Source organism: Cavia porcellus, unplaced genomic scaffold, assembly GCF_034190915.1.
Source record: "Cavia porcellus strain 051 isolate PalLab524CR breed Dunkin Hartley unplaced genomic scaffold, mCavPor4.1 scaffold_13, whole genome shotgun sequence".
Taxonomy (NCBI): Eukaryota; Metazoa; Chordata; class Mammalia; order Rodentia; family Caviidae; genus Cavia; species Cavia porcellus.
Window position 1 is genome coordinate 42,455,261 of NW_026947496.1, and position 20,038 is coordinate 42,475,298.

The following is a 20,038-nucleotide window of genomic DNA, read 5'->3' on the forward strand; positions in this document are numbered from 1 at the left end:
TGTGATCAGTCAGATCAACCAATGAAGCAGAAGCAGATATACACCAAGAATCTAGCTTATCCAGTTGTAAAGATGATAGGCAAATTCAAAATCCACAGCAGGACACCAAGATGGGTGGGCTAGAATTCCCAGGCATGCACCAAAGCTTCTGTCCCTAGGTAGAATTTCTTATTCAGGGAAGACAAATTTAATCAGGCCTATCTAGATTACACAGGGCAATCTCCCCTACTTAAATTGAGCAGATGATGTATTTTTATTACATCTACAAAATACCTTCACAGCAACAAATTGAAACAATGTTTAATAATGTACCTAGTCAAACTGATACAAACCGAATCATCATAATTCACTTCAACTTAATACTCATGTGTATCTCTTTAAACAATTATTAAGACATACTTCTGTCTAACGTGATACAACTATTCTGATTAAAACTGAAAATATGCAAACTCTTTCCTCACAAGTAGATGTTAAATTCTTGAGTGATGGTCACATTTCTGTTGTGATATCCTGTAACTTAAATACCATGATAAAAAGTTACTTATATATTATATGATAAGAGAAACAAAAATACATACACAAAATATACCATATAAAGGAAAGAGTAACTGCAACAATTATAGTCATTTCTACAAGCATCTATATAGTTATAGGTGATATTCATGACTACCCTCTTCTATTCTCCCTTCTATATAACCTTTGCCTTCAGCAGGTGCCTCAGCTCAAACTTGATTCATTCCTTAACATGTGGACCATTACAATCCTGCATGAATTCGGTTGTAGGTTTTGATTGACTTTACTGACAAGGCGTGGTAATACTAATAAATGCCTCAGAGGTCTCCTGTATTCACATATTACTCCTTTTGTTCTTTGGATAGTATTTCCTCATTCCCTTAGCAGTCACGATCAGTTATCTTCCTTTGCCTTTTGAGGCTCAGGGAGCCTAAAGTAGCACACAGAGCCCAGAGTTAGGTGGCTGTGTACTATCAGTTCAGTCACTATTACATCTCCTAACGAAACATTCTCCTTCTGGAACTAAGTAAGATCTCCAGATCAGTAGACCCTAAGTTTGTAGACACAGGAAGCAAAAATTTATTAGTGAATCCTTAGAGTTAAGAATGAAAGGAGCCACTCCACAGTTTGAATCTTGTATTCCTGAATCCTGGTTGTGGAAAAAACAGTACCTTTTATTTGAGAGCAATGTAAAACATAACCAGCTTCTCTTATAGGATATTGGCCCAGGCCTGCCAGGTATTGATCAGCTGGTGCTGTAACTGAGTCTTCCAAAGGCCATGCCCCTGTCCTGTTAAATCAGTAGCTAGGTCTGTTGAGATTATTTCAGAATAAGATAGATCAATGAAAGAAGGCAACAAATTTAAGAAATTTTGAAGCCATTTATGCTTTTGTTATACCTTCTATCTAGTTTCAAATTTAAAGTGCTTAAAGTACTATTGCAGCTTGGGAGAATTTTCGTTACTACAGTAGTAATTTTATCTGGATTATCTGTTGGTTTTTATGTTTACAATTTTAAAGGTATATGAAATAACTAAATTGTGTTTAATGTAAATTTTTATTTCTCTAGGCAACAGTCTTTATTCCATGTTCTTGCTGCATATTCTATTTATAATACGGTAAGTTGAAACATACCTGTCCAATTCTGTGAGCTGTATTCTGGCATTCTTTTTGCTGTACTCCTTCCTAGCAAGGTCCCTCTAGGTATAGTTCTTTAAGGATCAAATGGTTCTTTTGGCATCTGTGGCAATCCTGGGGCCCTAGAGCAGAGCCAACTTACAAGTGGAAAAACCTAGATAGGACCAGTGAAGCTGGTATGCCGGTGAACCACACTTTTTCACTCCACTTTATTTTTTGTGGATAGAATTTCTTTGTTGTTTTTATTTTAAGTGAGAAAGACTAGGAATGAACCTGGCAAGACACAAAGTTGAAAACTATATTAGTTTGTTTATTTGTTTGTTTTTGTTTTTGTTTTTTGTTTTTGAAGCAGGATTTCACTATTATGGTTCAGGCTGGCCTTGAACTCACTTTGTAGCCCGGGCTGGTCTTGAAACTACAGAGATCCTTGTGTGTCAGCCTTCTAAATGCTGGGATTATAGGTATGTGCCACCATGCCCAGCTAACTAGATTAGTTTTAACTTAACTTTAGATAACTCTTCATTATTCCTAGAATTTTGCCTTTCAGTATCACATTGTGTCTTATAGGTGAGGTCCAGTGGAGGTACGCCAAAATTAAAGTCTTTAGTAGTAGACATACTACCCTTAAGGAATTTATATTCTTTGGCAAGAAAATAATTTAGGCAGAGACCTAAAATGAGTGTTCAGTAAATATTTATAGACTTAGTTCCAGGGGCACAGTCTTTGGACCTTGAGATATATAGTAAGTTTTCTTGTATCTACAGCCTTTGTGTTATAAGAGCAGAAGTTTGCTCCCACCAGGAAAAGTGAAAAAGGGATTTCCCATAAAAATTAAGCAGTAGCAGAGCCTTATGAGAGTTGGAGCTGAAAAGTGATAAGCATTCTATAAAAAAGACCAGCTACACTTTTTCTCTCGTAGTCAAAAGCCATAAAGAATCTGATTATTATCCCAGTGTTTACGTAACTCTCCAGATGGTTTCCTTTACCTATTTGCTAGTTACCCATGGTTAAAATTTCACCCTCAGACTCATTGTGACCATACTGTTCAAGTAGAAATCTCCAGTGATTATAGTCTCTCTGGCTTTGTTCAAATTTCCTGGAGAGTAGGGTGTCTGATCAGTCAGTGCAGCCAAATAATTGTTCCCTTAGGGCCACGCATCCTCATCTGTTCCAGCAGCTGTAGTTCTTGTGACACAAACATGAGTCTCTAAGGTCACATCATAAACAGATCTACGAAGAGAGGGGACAGAAGTCAGATGGACACTTCAAGAAATATCTAGTTTCCTGTAGAGAAATAAAAGGAGAAGCAAATGGGGAGGGGTTGCCAGCATCTGAGCAAAAAAGGAACGGCGAGGTAAGAATTATATAAAACATAAAAGAAGTATTAGAAATCTTTACAGAAACTATAACATTATCAGACAGAAAACAGCTTTAAAAAGTGTAGATGAGACTTTTTTACACCTTTTATTCTTGAGTGCAGTTTTCTTTATAATATGTGGCAGAATATTATAAAGACTATGATAATTATCTCTAGAATTGTCCACTACGTAATGTATCTACCTGTTTTCTGACATTTAGTGTGTCAGTTTTTCATATGTGCATTCACATGTCGCTTGATTTTGTTACTATTTGCTCTTTAGGAAGTTGGGTACTGTCAGGGAATGAGCCAGATCACAGCTCTGTTGCTCATGTACATGAATGAGGAAGACGCTTTCTGGGCCCTCGTCAAACTTTTCTCAGGTCCCAAACATGCCATGCATGGTAAGAAAACCTCATGTTCATCATAAATAATAAACAACACAAAGAAAAAAGGTGAATTTAAAAGATGCTTGGTAGAATGAAGTGAACAATAAACTATTCCTCAGAGCTTGTTCAGTTAATATTTGTTACTACTTTGTTTTTCTTTTTTGAACTTTTTGGTTTACGTTGATTTTTCTTTGTCTTTTCCCTAAGTGTATTGACATTTTAAAATTCTTTTCTTTCTTGTCCTTGGTCAAAAGAAAGTAATTTAGGTTTGGAAGCATTTAGGAAAAGTCATACATAATTGGGAGAAAGAAAAAATACCTTTTGATTAAAACTTTACTGTCATACAGTTATCACTGAGTAAAATACTACTTTTGACAACATATTGTATGACTTCTTCTCAAAGAATATTAGTTGAGAAGTGACACCTAGCTATTTAAAGAAAAATTATTTTAAGTAGTTTTATATTTTAAATGTGGCTTTTAGTTCTTCCCACCACAACTTTTGTTCCATTAAATAAAAAGCTGATAAAATGTTTTGAACACTTTGTAGTATTTCAAAGCATGCTTACTGTTTTGTTTTTCAAATTAGGAGATTATTTTTAATAATATTTTCCTTATTTATCTAAGTATATACATTACACTTTGTTTCAGAAAATTTGGATTGCAACTTGGAAATGAAAATGACATTTGTCCATATAATGTAAAATTAGTGTTGTAGTACATCTGTGTGGTAATGTCAATTTTAGAACAGCTTTAACATTAGATACCCTAAGAGTGGATCATCTAAATTCATGTTGTGAATATTTATGCTTTAATGCGGTGGGAAAGTTGACACAGAAAATGCTCTGTAATAATTTTCTAAGTTATGGCTATCTTACCATGGGGCTTTTGTAAACTGTCTGTAGGGTGTGTGTGTGTGTGTGTGTGTGTGTGTGTGTGTGTGTGTGTATCTCAACTATTGCAACAAATACTGCCTTCATGATAACTGTGGCACTTTACATTCTATAAATGGACTGTAAAACACAGGCATATTATTACATTGAGTTGCTATCCTATAAACAGTATCATTTAAAAAGGCATTTTGAAGAAAAAGAACTCTTCCTTATTAGTCTTTATTTTGCTTTCCCATGCAGTGGTGCTGCTGATCTGTCTTGATATAATGGAATGTTACAATTAAATGATATATAATTATGTGGAAGACTGTCCAATTCAGAAATCACTCATTTCTTTTAAACCTTTCTGCTAGCTTAGTTACAGTGCAGCAGTGATTATTGTGATTCTAATCTATAAAGCAATATTCTAATATTCTAACATTTGCACTTAAAGTATAGGCTAGGTCATTATTATAGATAAATTTGAATGTGTGAAGATACTTGTTTGTAAATCTGCCTGCCTATTAAATACAGTTAAAGGTTCCCTCTGATCTAATTTTTCTGTATAAAGCAGGATCACTTATACATGTATGGGATCAAAACTAGGTCTGGAAAAGACGAGATTTAAAATATTAAGCCTGCAGTATCACTGAAAAGTGAAAAAGGTTAGGTATCTTAGCATCTTTGAGCTAGTTATTACTGATATTACTGAAATGCATTAATTTTTTTCAAAAATTGACCTTTTCTCTTGAAAATTTTCCAATTCCTATAAAATTGACCATAAAAATGGCATTGATAGAGATTTTTTTATGAAATAATTTCACTGGAAAATATTACTAACAAAGAAATAGAACGTGTACCTGTGGGAATTTTTACACCTTCAAAAATTGAGAACTAGTTAAGGAAAACTTCTGCCTAGTAGATTGTAAAGCAGTGTTTTCCCAGTACTGTACTCTTTGGGTTTTTGAAGGAGTGTGGCTTTTTTTTTTTTTTTTAAACAGATACTTTGTGGCGGGATAAATAGACAGATTTTTAAAAATCTGGAAGACTGAGTTAAAAAAAAAATAATGCAAAATATGGCAAGAGCAAGATCCTGAATTCAGTTTCCAGTACCAAAAAAAAAAAAAAAAAAAAAGTAGTAAAGCAGAATAGGTTTCATTAAAGCTAAAAGACATCTTAGAAACATAAATAAGCAATATGCATCATGAATATACAAAAGAATATATGTGACATGGGGGAGATCTGCCACCACCTCCATTTCTTTTTTCGTTTGTTTGTTTGAGATGAGATCTCGTTGTGTAGTGCACGCTGGCCTTGAACTTGCTAATGTATTCCAGGCTAGCCTGTAACTCACAGTGATCCTTCTGCCTCAGTCTCTCTAGTCCTGGGATTACAGACATGTGCCACCACTCCTTTCTCCCCCATTCCTTGAAAAAAAACAATGTCTATTAACATCTTTCAAAGTTAAATAGTAACTAAGTTGGAAAATTCTAATGTGGTGAAATAATATCTCTTGAGAATATGTTCTTTAAACAGATTATATAAATAGCTGAAAGGAAACGTGAATAAAAATAGATGTAAAGGTCAATAGGTTAAATACACAAATTAATACTTAACATTCATTACCTCTGAGAAATCTTATGTTGTATAAGTTGAGATAAAATACAATGTTGGTATACCATTGACAATATAGTACCTACATGTTTTAAGTGATGTGAAATACAGTTTTTATAGACAGGATTAAGAATTGATACAAACTTTGGAAACATGATATTAGTAAAATTGTAAGAGCAAACTTGAAAACTAATAAATACTTATGTAATTAATTTATAGTAGTGCAAAATGCTAAGTAGTTATCATTAGAACAACTTATAAAAGTTTAGTCTTTCTAGATATGACTGTCTTAAAAGAACAGATAAATCGCCTCAATTTCTATTTTTTTCTTAGCTTAATTTACTTTTTACTTCAGAAATACCTTTTTAAAAATGATATTATAGGGGCTGGAGATTTAGCTCAGCGGCATAAGTGCCTGCCTTGCAAGCAGGCAGTCGTGAGTTCGATCCCTGGTACTGATAAAAACGAAAAAGACAAATATATACATATGTATAAAAATAATATTACAAAGATATAGACAACCTTTAGCAAACAAATCCTAGCTGAAAGTTTTATTGCCCAAAGTTTAATATCTGTCTATTTAAACTTTCTTGGTGAGAAGGAAAGAATAGTTTGGTAACTATTGAAAGTTTCTTTTTATTTTTTATAGTTACAAATAAAAGAAATATGTGGCATTTTTAAATTGGGGGTTTTATTGGTATTGTTTTTAAAGTATTGTTTTTATGTTTATATTCCAGGATTTTTTGTCCAAGGTTTTCCTAAACTCTTGAGATTTCAAGAACATCATGAAAAAATACTGAATAAATTTCTGTCTAAGCTTAAGCAACATTTGGTAGGTAGATGTGTCACTGATTAACTCACAACAAGAATGAAGGTACAATAATTCTGTGTTTGGTCAGTTACCTTATTACTTTATAATGTCATCCGTTTCATTTATTATGTTTTTATAATTCCCATTTATTTGAAGAACAATAGATTTGTAAATTTTATTATTGCTGCTATATTATGTCCTAATTCACAGATACAAACTTCTTCTCTTAACGCAGATAAATACACTGACATTTTTAAAGATACATGGCTTCTTAGTGAATTTTGAGGTTTTTTTAAACATTCAAATTAATTTCTTGTGAGCTATACATAACATTGCCTATAAAGTATATGAACAAATATCTCATGTATTACAGTGCTCTCAGAAGGTACTTATTCTTAGGATAATTTTGAGAAGTAAAATTTTGGAAGAAAAAGTAAGAATAGAAAAGCATGGACAGGATTCATAACAAGATGGTTTTATATTTGACTTAAAACCTACCTCCAATAATTTCCTACCTTTTTTTAGTACTACATTATGTATTTTGTTTGCTGCAATCCAGAAATTGTGGGGTCTTTGTTTTTTCAGGATTCTCAAGAAATCTACACAAGTTTTTACACAATGAAGTGGTTTTTTCAGTGTTTTCTTGATCGTGTAAGTATTTATTTACAAAACTCAATTATAAGATTATAAGTACAAGGTGAGGGGAAGCTGCTAACCTTTCTTCTGTTTTGTTATAGACTCCCTTTACACTAAACCTCAGGATATGGGATATCTACATCTTTGAAGGAGAGCGTGTTCTTACTGCTATGTCTTACACAATCTTAAAATTACATAAAAGTAAGAAAATATTTTTAAAGATTTAATAAAATATCAAAGCTTATTTTAATTCTAATGAATCTCCAGTCTGTCAGATTCATTGTCTTTTAACAGTGGCTTAAAAAATTCTTGAAAATCAATGGAAAAATTATCTTTAGTTGCTAATTTACTTTCATTGGCTCTTTCTCATGACTAGAAGCTGAACAACATTGCAAAGGTCTTTTCCTCTTACATCATTTTCAGACTTAAGCATGAGAATGTAATTGTTAATTTCACTAATATTTTTTAAGTATAGGTTTCTACTAGGCCTTATTCTTTTTATTAGTCTGAAATTCAAAAATTTGTAATAGAAGAACAGAGAAAGGAAAGAACCTAAGGGGGATGGAGAGGACATTTCTGTTACTATTTGCTTCATGTAGGGGAAAAAGCATCCAGCTGTAAGCGATTAGTGAGGATCTTGCAGATCCATCCCTCTTTTGACTTGTCCCTGTGGGACAAGCCCAGACTTACATAGTGTCACAAAACTTTACTTTGGAAGGAACAAAAACCAACTAAATTAAGAGTTATAGTATGTCAGGGGCTCTATAAATTTGATTACCACGATTTACTTTAAAATACAAAAATGAGAGTTTTTCTCTAAATATGAAGACCCATGTTCTTCTAAACTATAAGCCAGTTGAGTCCATGCAGTCATGTTTGTGATTTTTCTGTTTCCTGTATTTGGTGTACGTGTTAAGTACTTTGATACAGGATTTTAGGGTTGCTTACTTAATAGAATGGACTTCAGGAGGGCCAGATTAATCATGCTTTACATTGGAATGAAAACTCCCAACACAGGATATCTCTGTATTGTTCATACTTTTCAAAAAAAGAATTCAGAAGCGTTATAATTCATTTCTCTTACTCCCGATCCTTGTTTCCCCAAGAAACAAAGTAAAGCACCAAACAGCATAGTTGACAGCAAATTGTCTGCTAAGACTCAGGGTTCTAACAACCAGATGAAATCCCTTTCTCTTCTTTTCCTTCACCTTTGCGTCACTTCCTTTCTTTCTGGATTATAAATAGACCAAATTATAGAACAAAACTATACTTTTTATTAAGATTTTATTAGTATTAATTTTTTCCTAGACAGTGAAAAAATAGAAATATAATACTACATTTCCTTGCAGCTTTTTCCTCTTACTTTCTTATTTTACTTACGTGGCCCTTGCTTGATCAGTTGTAACAAGTGAAAAATTTCTTCACCCTTTGTAAATAAACTCTAAACACAGAAATTACTTTATATTGCAGAATATCATTTGACTAAGCTGTAGAAAACCTATTTTCTCCTGTCTTTTTCGTAGGGAACCAAAACTGATGTACTTAAATACATGTCCTTCATTATCACCAAGTGTCAAAAACTGAGTAAGAGATGAGGGACAGGGGGAGTGGGAGATGTTTCTCATGGACACGAAGTTCAGCAGGAGGAATACCTTTTGTGGATCTGCTACATAACATAGTGGCTGTAATTAATAGTAATGGATAGTATACTTGAAAGTTACCCCAAAAGTAGATGTTCTTATCAGGAACATAAGTAAGTTTAGTGATGACCTTGTCATTTAGGTTGACTTAATCATTGTCCAGTGGTATTCATATGTCAACACATCACACTGTACTTCATAAAGATACGCAGTTTTTCATTTTCCAATATAAAAATAAAAATTTTCAACCTGGCAGTTGAAAACAGAAAAATCTCTTTTTGGGTACTTTAATCAATAGTTAGGTAACTGTTAGTTTTTTTTTTTTTTTTCTCTGTCTTTCTTCCTCCGTGATTACCTTAAAAATATTTAGAGACATTATTACTGGAGGTTTATCAAACAGTGATTTTAAATACAGTACTTTAACAATCTAAATGTCCATTTTTAAATGGCTAAGCAAATTATGATGCATACATTGTATCATGATGTCATCATTAATGGTGATATAAAATCATACTTATTGAAACGAGATAAACATTGATATTGTATGAGAACAGAAGCAGGAAGATGAGTAACTTGGAATGTATAATTTGGTTCTGTAAATTCATACACAGGAATATACACATCTATTTGTAGGGTATTGGTTTGTATGATCTTAGCGAATGTTTACTTTCTGCTTTGTACCTTGTTTGAAGTTTTTTTCCTACAAAATTCATTTTATAAGTAGATATAAAACTCACAAAATTAATAACCCATTTCTGGGAAAATTCTGAAACACTAATAAATATGGACTTAAAGTGGTTTTGCCTATGGTTGTTGGATCTTTGAACCAAGATGAGAGAAAGGCCTCGTGTCTTCCTGGGTGACTGTCTATGTCTGTGGTCTCTATGAAGCTCTTGCTCCAGCTTGTATCAGTGCCTCATTATGCCTACATATTATACTTAAGCCAGTAAGAAAATGTTTGCTATATTTATCCCTCTCCCTTTCCCCCCAGTACAGTTAACCTGCTTTTATGTGACTTTAATCACATATCAGTGTTTGTCTCCCTGGGTATCAGTGATATTCACAATGCTGTGTTTGAGATATATGTTCTTTTTAAAGCCAGTTTGAAAAAGAACTCAAAATATATTAGCTTTCCAAACTAAAGTAGTTTTTGACTCAACTTTTGTATTTCTCTCATCTTTTCTTAGAACATCTAATGAAATTGTCTATGGAAGAACTTGTAGAATTTCTTCAGGAGACTCTAGCAAAGGACTTTTTCTTTGAAGATGATTTTGTAATAGAGCAACTTCAAATTTCTATGGCAGAACTAAAGCGGGCAAAGTTAGACCTCCCAGAACCTGGTAAGAAATAGCCCTGTACTTTGGATTAAAATTCAGATTGGAAGACATGGTATAATTAGCATAGGTCTTTTTCAAAGTGTGAACATTACACTTGTGATATTACAATAGAAATCACTATCTCACTACTATTTAACACTCTTTTAACAAAAAGCAAGTAAACATTACATCTCCTTGATTCATAAATTATGCTGTCATTTAGAAGTAATCGTAGTGTTACTTCATGGTGTAACAATAAAGACTCTTTCATCATCTCTTTTTTTCTGAAATCATATATAATAGTACAGCAAGTAAAGCCCCTTTTATAGATTAGGAAACTGACACTTAAATATGAAGCTATAGAACCACCAAATAGCATTATCAACAGTAGAATTCAGGGTTTGTGTTGGTTTTGTTTTGTTTTGTTTTTTGAAACAAGGTCTCACTATGTAGTTCAAGCTGGCTTTAAACTAACTTTGTATCCCAGGCTGGCTTTAAATGCATGGTGATCCTTCTGCCTCAGCCTCCCAAGTGCTTGGCTTACAGGCATGCACCACCAAACCCAACACGTTTAGTTTTTCTAATGACCAATCTAGGACTCTGCGGTAGATTGCAGTGTAGACAATGTATTTTATTCACTTTACTTCAAAGCATTTTTCCATACCTGGTTAGTAGGATTTTTAATAAGTACTCTGAATAAGAAATGGATAAGAAACAGGGAAGAAGGCTGTGTTTCTTGTTCTCAGAATGCACACAGGGAACATGTACACAGATGATAACAAACACAATGGATCAGTAATAGAGCTTGACCCAAGAAGTTGGAGAGAAGACGGGTAGAAGAGGAGGAAAAGAATAGAAAAGAAATTACAGAAAGATCACAATAGAAATAACTTTTAAGAGTTTTGACCAGGTAGCTCCAGAAGTTTTATTTGCCTTAATTTACCTTTGTAGCAGTGGAGGGGATGGTGAGAGGCAAGAGAATGAGCAGATTGTAGGTGGGAATGGTAAAGAAACTCAGTTATTTATGCCCTGAGACAGAGGTTGCTTTGATACTTTCTGATCCACGTGTCATCTTGGATGTGCTTGTATGAAGGGAAAGCAGAATTATACTCAAGAGAAATACTTTTTCCCTTCAGTTAGAATCTAAATGCTCTGCTTCACATGTTTTACTGAGAGGAGTTTAATCGGCACTTCTCTGGAGTTTGGGGTCATCAGGATTGACTAGAAAACAACCCCTCATGGCACTAATTGAGTGTGAGCACAGACCTTGGCAAACCATTGCTTGTGCTAAGTGAGGTCAGCCCTTCCTTGCTCGATATAATAATGTCCATTTTCTGCTAATTCTTTTCTGTGCCAGAAAATGCATTTGGAACAGCAATTACTAAATTTTTGTTATTGTAACATTTATTTTAAAATGTCCTATGTTTTTAAAGGCAGTTAAGGCAATTTAGTAAAAGACACATGTAAAGAGAAATACATACATTGTAGAACTATTTGAACTTGAGATTAAAGTTTGAAACCTATTTAATGGAATAGGATAATGATAATAATTTAGCATCTAATTAGCAGTTGATAGGTTTTTTTAACGCTTTACTATGTAGCATGTGCTATAGGCCCTCTTCCATTTAATCTTCAAAAATAATTCTAAGAAAAATTGTTGGTCTACAATATGGTCTTTTCACTAGGAAGTGATAGAGTGGATATGGAAAGCAGGCATACGATCAAGGGAAAGGGATAGGTTAAGAAATACCATAACCTACTCTGGTAACTTCACCTACTTACCTACCGTTGTAGCCTTTACTTTTTGTGGAGGGGGACTTTTTGGCTTATATTAAGACAATTAAATGAATTTTATACAAAGAAATTTTAATATTCTGTCTGTCTTTCTAAAACTACATACAACAGGGCACTGAGGTATACACCTATGGTAGGAAAATAACCTGAGCTGGGAATTGGAAGGCACTAATGAGATTGTCTTAAAAAAAGAGAACCATGCACGAGTGTTTCTTGTTTTGGTTCTATACATACTGTATTTGTTTGTCCTTTCACCAACAATATATGACACCCACACAGATACATGATGTTGGATTAGAGTATTGCATGGTTTTGATTTGCTTTTCTTTAAGTGTAGTATATATATTTATTGGGCATTTTTATTTCTTTTTCTTTTAATTTCTGTGCTCATCTTTTGCCCATTTTCTATTGGTCTGTTCATATAAGTTCTTAGTAAAATAAGGAGATGGCTAGTTTATTATAAATGTTGCGAATACTTCCTATACAATGTATTCCACCACCACCACCCCACACACACACACACATACATACCCCAGTTTTTTGTCTTTGAGCCTTTTTTTTTTCCTTTAATAGTGCTGGACATCAAAGCCAGGACCTCATACACGTTAGGCAAGTGCTCTGTTTTAAAAATAAAGCCAGGTGTGTAGGTACACACCTGTAATGCCAGCACTCAGGAGGCTGGAGCAAGATGATCACCTTGAATTTGATACCAGGTTGGATTACATAAGCAAATTCAAGGTCAGCCCAAATGACATAGTGAGGCCCTGTCTCAAAACAAAAAAGTTGCTATTTTCAAATTTAAAACTTTTTTAATTAGCAAGAAATCTGTGGCATAACATCATGATACTGTACAGATAGTTTCCTTTAAACCATAACATCATAACCATAACATCATGATAATCTCCTATACATATATATGCACGCAAGATAGCTAAGATAGTTATACTACTGATTTCTTTTAGTTCGCTGAAGAGAATGGTTTGTTCTTATATTGTTTAATCAATTTTGCATGTCTATATCTTGTAATCTGAGCATCTACTTTGAAGATAACAATACACTATGTATTAACCATTGTTAATTTCCTAGTATATGGTTATGAAATTCCGTGCCATGTTTTTATTGATTTTCTCTCTTTAAAATTAAAAAAGTCCAAGCCTGACTGATTTAGGTATTTCAAATTGGCATGAAATACCAACCGTGGTCAGATTTTTTTGCCTGTAGAATGTAGAATACATAAAATTAGTAAGTATACACAGATTACTTAATGCAAAAAATGTGAAATTATTATACTTTATTTTTTCCATAATTAGTTCTAGATCTTCAGGATTAAAAACAAATTTTTTCAGTTAAAATTTTAGGGATAATGAGCTGATGTGCAAGCTAGAACTCCAGCCAAGTTTTTGACAGTGACCACAGCTGTCAAGCTGCAGTGCTTTCTCTCATCTTGAGGTTGGTGCCCATTAAATGATTGTGTCATGTTGTTCAGGTACCTTAGGTGATACTTGCACAGTAACTCAGTTCTTTCATCTCAAGGAACACTGCATCTTTCCACCGATGAGAGGTGGATTCATTTCTTCAATCTTTTATCTCTACACTTGACTTTTAGGATCTTTGAACTTGATGACATTCACTGCTCTTTTTCATTTGTTTCTTATTTAATAGGACTATAATTCTTGCATTAAGGGGCATTTATATTAATTTTGAATAATTTTAATTTCCATTCTGCCATCAATATTGTTCATTGCATAGAGATGGAGAAAAGTTGGCCTTTCAGGGTTAAGTACCTGTCCAAGATCTTACAGGTGATAAGTAATAGGCTTTCAGCTGATGCCAGGTCTGAATCCAAAACCAGTGATATGCATTGTACTGCTATTACCATGTTCAGGTCACAATTTAATAAGAGGTGTGTGAGGGGTTGTGTTGTGCCGTTGAGTATACTTCTCCAAGAATGCCCCTGACATTCACCTCTCTGTCCTCATCTACTTTGTTTAGTTTCCACTACATAGCTTAATTATTATCAGCTTCCTGAAGTCTTTCCCACCAGCCCCTAGTAGCTCCAAGCCATTTTCTGTTGGAAGTTTATTTAGGTTCCTTGATTTTGTGCCTGATCAGAACTCCTTGGGATGGTTCTGTCCTCATACTTCTGGCATTTGGCCCTTGTCTTAGTTTGTGTATCTCTGTGGATAAAATATATTTCTGGAGGCCAGCAACCATGTTTCAGCATTACTAACATTAATACAGCACTTGGCACCTAGAAGACAGTCAGTCTTTCATGGTGGTTGTATTGTTTTCTTTCATAGGGCTGGAACAAAACCCAGAACTTTGTACCTATTAGGCAAGTGTTCTACCATTGAGCTACATCCCCAGCCTGAATAATTAATGATTATTTTTTTAAACTGAATGAACTAATAATATCTTTTTAAATAATAAAATCTATCTATAAAAGGTTAGCACAAAGTATTTCTTGGGGTGTTGAACCATTCTGCATCATGTTTGCATATTCAAATAATAAGTCAATTTTGTTTAGTTTTTTAAAAATTCTACTTTTTGAGGGTTTGAATAAGTTTTAAATTTTATTTAAATAATATAAACTGATGTTCATGTACTCAATGATTTTTACATGTGTGAATTGGAACTCTAGTTAAACTTTTAAAAACTATCCCCCCCCCACCCAAATTACTTCCCAAAGATGTACTAAACATATATGTATGTGTGTGTGTGTGTGTGTATTTCTAGTGAGAAATGTGTTTGTCTCCTTTGTACTTCTTTATCTTTCTAGTAGTCAAGTCTATGAGGCTAACTATAGTAATTTTTTAAAATTATAGCTATAATTTAGAACACAAACTTTTAGTCAAGGTCATAATATTTGAATTATATGTTCTCTGGCTATATCAAACAGAAATAAAAATGTTTTTATTTTTTAGATACATACTTGAAATGAGTAATTTTGTAAAAATATTTTGAAACACAGTCGAACTTAATATTGGATCTGGAAGGAGGTAGGATAGCACTTTCCCAGAATACTAAAATATTTTTCCCAGCAGCATCCCTTTAACCATGTCTTACTGAAAATTGTTCAAACAGTCAAAGTACATATGATCTGTGGTTGCAATTTAAGAGTAGAATGTTGCTCCTAAGGGAAAGCACTCAGAGCACTTTGTGTAATTAGATGTCTCGTTGGGTGCGAATAGCTGCTAATTCCTCCAAGGCATTCCTCTACAAATCTTGTAGTTGAGTGTGCTGTCCACTGGGTGGTGACAGAGACCTGAGTAAGACCCAGAATAGAGCGGCCCCAAGAGACTAAAGAGGACCTTTATTTTCCAGTGGAGTTAGAATAGTTATCTTTTGGTCTTTTTTTTTTTTTAATATAAAAAAAAATGAATAGAAATTTTTGCCATTATTCTAAGGGCTTCCTTGGAGCAATAATTCTTCAACTCTTAAGAGGAGGAAAGAGAGGATGAAATTTTAGATATGGAGGGAGTAACATGATAATGTTTGTTGAAGGGAAGCCCATACTGAAATATGGATAATAAATATTAATACTGGTAGCCTACTTACAGTCGTCTGTTCTGACAGTCACTATGCTTACATCTTCAGTTCCAGTTAGTTGCTTATAGGTCAGAGAAAATAGTTATACCGAACAAAATGATAACTCTAAAAAGAGATTATACCAAATGATTAATGTAAAGGAAAAAAAACAGAGAATATTAATTAGCATAGGAACTATTTCTTCTTACAGGATCTACACAGTATTTCTGTAATTCAGTAAAAGTTGAGTAATATTCAAAAAGAAAACATCTTTATAAAGGAGTCAAGTAGACTTTTCCTCTTAATTTTTTTTTTTTTAGTACCGGGAATCGAACTCAGGACCTCATGCTTGCAAAGCAGGCACTTATGCCGCTGAGCTAAATCCCCAGCCCTTACCTCTTAATTTCATAATTGACAAGATTAGATTGCCCAGGACACAGAGTTCTCAAGTTTGGTACTGCATTTGGCATTGAGAGGCTTTTACCTTTTCCAGCTGTTGTGAATCTGAGTGAGTCTCCACTCAGACATGACAGGAGGGCGATGCCCTGCGCTTAACTTCCCCGTGGCCACCTCCATCTTTACCTTCACTATTCTTTCTGCCCTCTCCTCTCTTCTCTTTCTGGTCCTCTCTTGTGTTCAGCCTTTATGACTTACACTCCCCACCCCTGCCACACACACACACAGACACACACACATACAGAGTTTCCCTTCATTCTTCCCTCACCTCTTTCTCACTCTTTCTTTGCTGTCTCTTTCCATCCTTCTCACTCCAGTGTTTCCAGAGGGCCCTTAGACCCTTTTCTGAGGTGCAAGTAACATAGTTTGCACCTGTGTATGATCACTGTGGAGTTACTGAGAATATTACACTCCGTAGGTATTGGGCCAGTTATGAAAGCAACTAGTTTGTCATGCATTCCAGCAGAGTTAATAGTGAGTATTTCAGGAAGATGGAGTTTGGTGCTGGGTACCACGATGCTGGGTGTCTTATTTGCATGGATCAGTATTTAACAAGCTCCGTGGTCACAAATCTCTGTGGGAAGTAAGAGGAAGCTGACACTGAAACTAAGCAAACCGTAGCATTACGTCTGGCCATGGCACCTAATAAGGACCCATCACCACTATGCAACACCACTGTGCCTGACTTGTTTACTCTCTTTAACATTTGGTTTTTTAAAGCTCTTTGTATTTAGGAGGCTCTTTCTTAATCCCTGTCCATTACCTTCTTCTGTCCTTACTGAAAATCTTTACTGGGAGGAAGGGGACTAAAGAGGCTAAAGCTTCTACATGGCTTTATGCATTTGAGGTGTGGATACCCTTATACACAGGTCCCTAATGAGAGGCTGACATTTAGGAATTAAACTTAGTATCCTTTTATCAGTACCAGAACCCCCTCCCCCCCACACACATATACACACAAACCCTGCTACATCTAATTTCTTAGCTGTGTGGATCTTGGGTCTGTATAGCCGTTATATTTCTAACCTGTCAGTGTGAACAGTGTATCATTACTCTAACTCATAGAAATTAAATGTGAATGGATACTTTGTTAGTACCTTCTTTGTAATTCTTACACTGTGGTAAGGAATACAAGAGAAATAGAAGTCAGTGTTAAGGAGGCTATGTTCTACTGGGAGGAAAGGAAAATATAATTGAAAAGAGCTAAGATGCTACTTGGGGGATATTTTAGAACAGGCATTTCCATTTTTGTTTGCCACAACACAATTTAACCTTTTTGTTCATTCAATAAATGAAGCATGTTAAATTTTTCTTCTTAATTCTTATATGGTATATTGATGTCATATTAATACAGAGTAATAATAACTCTTCCTTAGAGAACAATTTGCATTTATTGGAATATAAAATATTATGTAAAGGAAAATACATTTTTACCCTTTACATTAATTAAGTCTCCCACATAACTTGCATTTTATTTTCACCTGAAATTATGTCAGTCTTTTCTATAATCTCGCTTTTTCCTATATAACTTGCTGCTTTTGTTGATGTGTGCCTTTCATAAAAGGTTTTGGAGCAAAAAGGCTCTGGGTGTTTTAATGTAGGGACAGCCTATGCCGTGGAAATGTCTCCCTAGAGGTGCTGTCTCTTCCCCACCTTCTTCTTTTGCCCCACTCTGAAGTTTTTTGTTTTGTATTTTTCTTTTTTCCACTTAAATTGCTTCCACTATATTGGATCTTTATTAGATCCTTCTTCTGCCTTCTTTACGTCTCCTCATCTTACTGTGTAACTTACAGCCACGTGATTGTGTTTAAATAAGATGAAGCAGCAGGAGGGTTGTAAGTCTTATCCCAGCTAGATGCTTCCATGTTTTCAGCGGGGAAAAAAGGAGGCTATAGAGTGGGAGAGAGGGTATATATATATTGCTAGGAAGAAATGTGAAGCTATCTGAGGCCACAGTGTGGCTAAGAGATGGCTACCTGACTGGATGAGCATGCTAGGTATTCTGGAACAGCCCATTTTACTACATGTCATTCCATTTGAAGTGGGAGCACTGTGATATCATCTCTGAAAAACTGTGCAGTTAAGTATTTAGAAGACATAGATGAAAGAAATGTAATTCCACTTTTTAAAAAGGTTCAATTATACAAACCCCAGACAGGTAGGTGTGATGTCTATTTAAGGCAAAAATCAACACATTGATTAATTGAAAAATGAATTTTGAGCTTTTAAAAAGCAAAGAATGTGATCACTAATGATGGCTCCATTAAGAATGCCATGCCTAATTAATCTGTTAAAATTGTTCATTTAGGGCTGGGGAGATAGCTCAGTGGCAGAGCACTTACCTTTCATGCTGAAGACCTTAGGTTCAATCCCCACCACCACAAAAAATAGAAAAATGATGGCTCGTTTAATGAATAAGATAAATGCTATTAGCCTAGCACATTTAGGTAAAAGTAGATCACATAACAGAGCCTTATGATACTTTGGGGAATAAGCTGAAAATATAGCTTACAATTTTTACCTCAAACTGCATACTAATATCATCTGTCTATTAAAATATATTCTGTACTTTTAAACTTTATTATGTAAATAATGTATATTTGTAGTAGAATATGTAGTAGTTAAGTAAAAATAATAATCAAACTAATAGGTTTTTGTATGTTAGCCACTACTAGTCTTTATTCCATAATTTATTTCACATATTTTTCTTTCATACTTAAATTTCATGAAACATACACTGAGCATATAATTTTCTAAAATAATATAATTTTGAAGATCTTTTTATTTTTAAATTTTTATTAGTACATTTGTAGTAATAATTACTGTTCATTATGGGGAGTTGGTATATATATGTAATGTGTCTTAATTCTTTGCTTTATATTTTGAGTTTTTCATATAAGTCATCCGATATTTAAGTTTGTATATCAGGTTTATTTCACTTAATGTTATGGTCTCAGGGTGCATCCACTTTCCTACAAATTACTCAAATTTCTCCCTCTTTGACAGAGTAGTACTCCACTGGGTATAAATACCACATTTGCAGTTGAATATCCTAATAGCAAATATTCCTTAATTATTAAATTCCCAGAGGTGAAGTTATTAGCTAAAAAAAGTCAATGTGCATTATCAAACTGGAAAAACCTGTTTCTTAAATCCCGATAGTGAGCTATATCAATTTTAGAAGTATTTTTGATTGTTTTTGATAATTTCTTTTATATTTGCCTGCTTTCACTCTTCTTTTGCTCACATCCTTTATTTAATTTTCTATTTGGGATATTTCATTTCCTTTTAAATTTTAAGAGTTTAATATATTCCAGGAAATGAAAGAGATCTATTTTTGATCCTGATTTTCAGTTTAGTATTTGTTATGAATCACTTAGATGAAAGATTTGATAGCATAGTGTTTATACGTAGGTGACATTACACAGGGAGGTTTAGTTAATAAATTCCAGGGAGATCTGTGATTGAAATGATGAATCAAAATAAGATAAACCAGAATAAGGATTAATAAGCACTTGCAACTTGATTGAAAATAACTGTACAGTTCAGGATGATGACTACTCGTTACTAGACCTTTTTTATATGTTAACTACAATCATCACAGCCAATCTACAAAATGTGTATTACTGTTTTCGTTTATAAAAAGGAAATCTGACAATGAGAAGGCTACATTAACTTGTACAAGTTCAAGTAGTAGAGTCTGGATCCAAATACAAGTCCTTTGTCCCTGTTGGCCCTTAGTCTCTGTATGCCTTGGAGCAATACAGTTTAACAACATTTCAGAAGTAATGTCTGAAAAGGTCAGCTAGACAACACCGAGTGCCAGAACAACCAATCCATTTTCCTCTCCAGTGACTCAGGTAAGGCACATAATTACCCATTCTGTCCTGTTTTAGTTAGTTCAAACCTAGAATATTGCTTAAATTCTGGTAAATTCTGAATTATTACTGAGATGTAGCTCAGGGGTAGAGCATTT

The 20,038-nt window shown here is 34.1% G+C and overlaps 1 protein-coding gene across 4 annotated transcripts in view; it reads left to right on the top strand.

Moving 5' to 3' along the window:
* Window positions 1-20,038, top strand: part of Usp6nl (USP6 N-terminal like) — a 159,127-nt gene that overhangs the window by 128,967 nt on the left and 10,122 nt on the right. For all 4 annotated transcript variants that reach the window (XM_013156505.3, XM_063260152.1, XM_063260150.1 and 1 more), the window contains 6 exons: window positions 1,583-1,631; window positions 3,291-3,411; window positions 6,619-6,713; window positions 7,278-7,343; window positions 7,430-7,529; window positions 10,156-10,308. In XM_013156505.3, coding sequence (XP_013011959.2) covers window positions 1,583-1,631; window positions 3,291-3,411; window positions 6,619-6,713; window positions 7,278-7,343; window positions 7,430-7,529; window positions 10,156-10,308 — 584 coding nt within the window. The remainder of the gene's footprint in view (window positions 1-1,582; window positions 1,632-3,290; window positions 3,412-6,618; window positions 6,714-7,277; window positions 7,344-7,429; window positions 7,530-10,155; window positions 10,309-20,038) is intronic.